This window comes from Magallana gigas, chromosome 6 (assembly GCF_963853765.1).
Source record: "Magallana gigas chromosome 6, xbMagGiga1.1, whole genome shotgun sequence".
Taxonomy (NCBI): Eukaryota; Metazoa; Mollusca; class Bivalvia; order Ostreida; family Ostreidae; genus Magallana; species Magallana gigas.
The window spans coordinates 22232068-22237445 of record NC_088858.1 but is presented as its reverse complement, the minus strand read 5'-3'; the positions used below and the strand labels follow the sequence as shown (position 1 = coordinate 22237445).

The 5378-nt window shown below is 32.5% G+C and overlaps 1 protein-coding gene across 1 annotated transcript; it reads right to left on the bottom strand.

The window, feature by feature from the left end:
- Positions 1–1125: 1125 nt before the first annotated feature.
- On the bottom strand, positions 1126–4696 carry LOC105343258 (F-box only protein 28). Its single transcript, XM_011450555.4, has 4 exons — positions 4508–4696; positions 3917–4165; positions 3508–3718; positions 1126–3198 (listed from the first exon to the last, which is right to left on the bottom strand). Exons 1-4 carry the CDS (start codon positions 4664–4666, stop codon positions 2666–2668), a joined length of 1152 nt encoding a protein of 383 aa, XP_011448857.2. The 5' UTR covers positions 4667–4696; the 3' UTR covers positions 1126–2665.
- Positions 4697–5378: the final 682 nt, after the last annotated feature.

Genomic DNA, 5378 nt, shown 5'->3' with positions numbered 1-5378 from the left:
TCGGAGATTTACGGTGTCAGCCGAGCGTTTGGTTGAACGAGACTAGAGTTCAATATTGCTTGGATCCATACAATTTTCGAGAAATATTTCAATCACTAATACATAGTTTGAATGAATTAATTTTATCTTTAAATATTATTTAACATTATTCATATGGGGGTTTTCTCGACATTCTTGTCGAAAAAGTCCAAAAATTCATATTATAAAAATGTATGTACTTCAAATTAGAAAATACATGTACTTGTCATGCAAAATAACATATCATTGATTTTAAAATAAATAAACATCGACAAAATCAACTCCCGTCAGTTCTTCAGTACTTTGATTTGATTTGTCATTTTGCTGACTAACAGCAAAAACAGGCATAAGACGTGCAACATCTTGTATTCTTTAACCCCAAATATATCACCTGCCTGGATCTTGTTTAATAGAGAACAAAAGTTAATTTTTTTATGTATTCTTCAATGGCATGCCAAAAAAATGTCTGACTTATAAAAGAGACTCAAGTGCACAAAAAAACAAGATTTAAAGGGTGACCAAGGATGGAGAAAATAAACAGACTACCTTCCTTTCAATCATTGAAAGGAAATTTCTGACCCCCATGAGTGAGAATGGCGATTGAATAATTTAATTGCCAGAGCAAGATAAAGTTATCACATTTATACTTGTTTGATGTTCCAAAGTATCTGATGTTTTTCCTGGTTTTTTGAACGATTTTGATATTTTATTATAATATTTATGGAGGCATCTACCTAAACTGTGAAATTTCTAGCAAGTAACCATGCCTTTAGTTTTTCTCAAATATATATGGGAGTAGAGATGACGATTTTCCAGGATTTAATACATTTTCACTATATGGCCTATTGGCCAAACTCAAGGACCTGAATCCCAGGCCCAGGGGTCATGATTTTCACAATTTTGATAGAGGGATTCATGGACATCATAATCATGCATTTACATGTAGTTTTCCTCCACACACTCCTTACATAATCCTGTAGATGTTCAGTACTTAGTTTGCCTCGTATGATAGGTAAGAAAATCTTAAAAGTAAATGCGTATATTATTGTACATGACCAATGTAATACCCCCTCCCCACTTCTCCCAGTAACTCAGCTGACCCAAAAATCAAAACAACTCAAATAATTTTATTTCACATTTGCAATTTGGCAACATACAAGTACACAAAATTATACATTCTTAAAAACTAAAATGCAAGAAATCAATTGATAATTAACTGCAAAAGACACAAAATGGGGAACTACTTATTTAGTTTTTTAGTACACACATTATTAAATATTCAAATGCATTGCTACTGTAATGTTTTAATCAATCAACCAAAACTATGTACATGTGACATGCCTTTAAACACATGTATCTTAATAATGTCTTAATAATGTCACTATCTGGGGCCAAAAAAAATATATTCTGATCAATATCAAATGAACTAAAGTTACTGTTAAAAATGTGTACATTAATACTTCTAGGAAAAATAATATCATAATGTATTAAATAATGGGAAAATGAATTGACAATAGAATATAAACTGATCTACATGTACTTTAACAACCTACATCAACAAATACATGTACATGAATTTGCAATGATGAAAGGGTAAATCAAGATATATACTATGGAGTGGATGGGTTGATCATCAGCTATCTATTCTTCTGTTCTAAGTTATCATTTATCAAAACAAAAAGAATGAAGCTCAACAAGACTAATACAAAAACAAAAAACACACACACATATTATACTGTAGATTCCTTATTTTACGCAAGTTCAGTGTATTTAATTCCATGATTCAGCCGTTTTTTATTAAATTGCAAGAATATTAAATCCTGAGCGCCACGTTTTTGTTAAAATTTCATATAGATCACAAATGCTGAACAATAAAAGCGAGATTTAAAAATCTGCAATGCTTCTGCCAATTTTACGAGGGTATTAATTCCACAGTACCACGTAAGACTACAATATGAGAACAATTGCATATAAATGTACGTGTAAGACTTATAAACAAATAAATGAGTTACTTTGATTAACAAAATATCTAAATCAACAACAACAAATGCTTCATTCTTACGTATTAAACATGCTTCCCTTTAAATTATTCATTTATCACATACTATGCCACAGTAGCACACGAATAAGTACAAGTTTTGGCAATTTCCATCAGGCCTCTTCTTGTCTTTGAAATCTTCAAAATTTGTCCATTTCACACACTCTATCTACCAAATGTTTACTTTTACAACAAATTACAAAACAGCAGGCAGTTTACATGCTTTCAAGGTCTGTACTATATGATGCTGAAGAATACATATTGTTTATCCTATAATGCAATCACAGCGAACATTTTTTTTTCTATCACCACATGACATTTAAAATAAAGATTTAAAAAATCATAAACAGACATTTTTATTTGTACTAATTGAAATGACAAACCTTTAACACAGTTTTTATCAACGATTTTCTGAAAGTCTATTATGCATTCATGCACACAGATTCTGCATCAGAATGTTCATTTTAGTCAAATTTATAGAGAAGTAAAAACTAGAAAGTTTCACTCCACAGATAAAACGCTTTGGTGAAAAAAAGATATATATGTACGTTATATAAATTTGATTCTAGTATACAATATTCATCCTCTTTTCAATCTATCTCACTCTATTCAAAATTTTCTCTGTTTCTTACACAATTCACCACTTCCATCCCGTAGAGATCTCCTTTTCAGCGAGTCTCTTTTTTCCTTACTCTCCAATCCCAGTTCATCAATACTGCTATTAGTGCATGCCGCCAGGATCGATGCATTCGAGGACTGTGAACTCAAACAGCTGTCACTATCACCTTTAAGTCTAGTCAGCTCCGAGTACACATCCGCAAACTTCTGATCGAATTCCAGAATCTTTTTGCTCAGATCACTAATTGTCTGGCTCTGTTCCGATATCAGCGCATGCTGACTGTGCAGCTTCTGCTCATGTTCCATTACAGTTTTGCCCTGGATCTGTAACTTCCTCTCCAACTCCACCACTTTTTTGCGCTGTTCCACACTGCGAACTTTTGTGTCTGTGAGCTCTTTTCTCTGTTGTTGTAAATTCGCTTGAAGTCCTCTAACTTGGTTTGTTAGTCTTGACAGTTCATGCCTCACAGAGTTTCCTCTAAATGCCCCAGCATCATTTATTGTGACCACTTTCACAGACGGACCTATAAAAAAAAAGACAAGCTATTTCATATGTTTGTTTTTTATAACTGGTATATCATATATTAAAATTTAATTTCTTTTTGAACTAAAAAAATCAGAATAACAATCACTATCATAAGACTGTTGCAGATGAAAGTACACAAAAATATAACTTGGAAAATATATACATGTATATCAATCATCTCTAAATCATTATATTAAGGATACACAGCAACCAAATAACATCATGATCATGCAATTTAATCAATGATATAATCAGAAAGTACTCTCTCTAACAAAAAAAAATAATAAAATAAAATCTATTACATTACCTGGACTTTGTTCTCTGCTTGAACAATCAGAAAATGGATATGGAAGTGTGACAGCAGGCATTTTAGTCTTAAGTGATGGAGCAATTTTTTCCTCAAAATGCTCCATGGCCATTGAAGAAATGTCTCTAAGTTCTTGTAAAAATTCGTGGGCTCTAGGGGGTTGTTGAGGGTATTTCAATGTGTTTAGAATTCTCAGCAATTCATCAAGAACCTGTTGAAAAATTTTCAGTAAACATGTATTTAAGATTATCCGATTATGTCCCTCTGATTTTGTTTACATTTCAATAAATCTTTTCTTCTTCGAACCCCTCTCTAAAAAACTTATATTCAAGCATATTTTCAAAGAAAATCACAAAGTTTTACCAACTGAAATTTCTGTTCTTGTATGAGCAAAAATATGCCATTTTACCTTGCCAGGAATGAAACAACAAAGACCCATGTCAATGTATCTCATATAAGTCATTCCAAGTAGAGATAACCGTGTTTCAATGGCAGACAAAATGTCAACATGTCGAGCTAAAGGATGATTCCGCCTTTCTGATTCTCGCCTTGGTAGCTGACTTTTCACCTGCTTCTGTATCTGAGCATGAAGTTTGTCTATCTTTGAGAATCCAGAGTTCAAGAGTTGCTCACAACATTTGTTGAAAATCTGGCAAACCTGGAATATTGAAGATTGATTCACTTTTAGGAAAAACAAATTTGGCTATTTAATTCTTTCTTTTTTGTTACACATCTCTAATCATTGCCAACCATTAGCTGACAATAACCATATTCTTTTCCAGAGAGAGAGAGAGATCGAGAGCATAAATTCCAGTTAAAAATTAAATCAACAAAATAAACTCCTCTAAAAATGAATTTGAGTTAGTTTTATTAGGCTGTACCATAACCTTTCCTCCTGTCATAAACTATAAAGTCATATAAAAGTGACATTAGATTTAGCGATATGTTGATCAGCTGTTGGCAAAATGTCAATCACCAGGAAGTTTATATGGAGACTTACGCCGCGTATTTCTGCCAAATCGTTGTAAGACAGCGAGGTTAGAATTTTCTCAATTATTTCCTCTGGTAACTGCGTCAAAATAATGACTTGTTTCTCGTTTTCCTCTACGCGTTCCATTTTCTCCTCATATGTTTCATCTGAAAAGAGGTTGGATGCCATTTTGACGGAACTAAAACCCGCAAAGGGTATAAGTAGTAGGCAATTTTGAAGAATAAAATGCAGAAAAATCGCCTTCATCGACTTGAACATTTAAATTTTAGTTATATAAATATTAACTAGATTAAGCATAAGATGATTTAGTTTTTATAAATATTTGTGATGGAATTACTGAATATTGTAAGAAAAGTATAACGTGTTAGTAAAGGCCTAATGTAAAAATTCTTTTTTATAATCATTTTTTAAACTGGTCATACTAATTACTTTATTCATGGAATTTAAAGAGCAAAAACAATATCAAGAGATAAAAGCAATTTGTAACATTTTATCAAATAACTTTAACATATTTTTGTTAAAACAAGTTGAAATATTTAGATCGGGATAGTTGTTCCTTTTAATCTAAACCCATTGCAGTAGGAAAGGAAGGAATGCTGGTGAACCCGGCACCTGGTAAACCCGGCACCTGGTAAACTCGGCACCGAGAATAGTGAACTCGGCATCCAGTAAACTCGGCACCTGGTAAACTTGGCACCTGGTAAACTCGGCATCTGGTGAATTCGGCATTTGCATAGTATTCATTTATCTCTTTGTTTCTAGACACACATTTTTTAAAAAAAATTGATTACACAATGTATACGACTGTATCTTTATCATGGAAATGTCTGTTTATGAAGAAAGATGAGTTTTTCAATGTAACTTATTACTTACGACCACA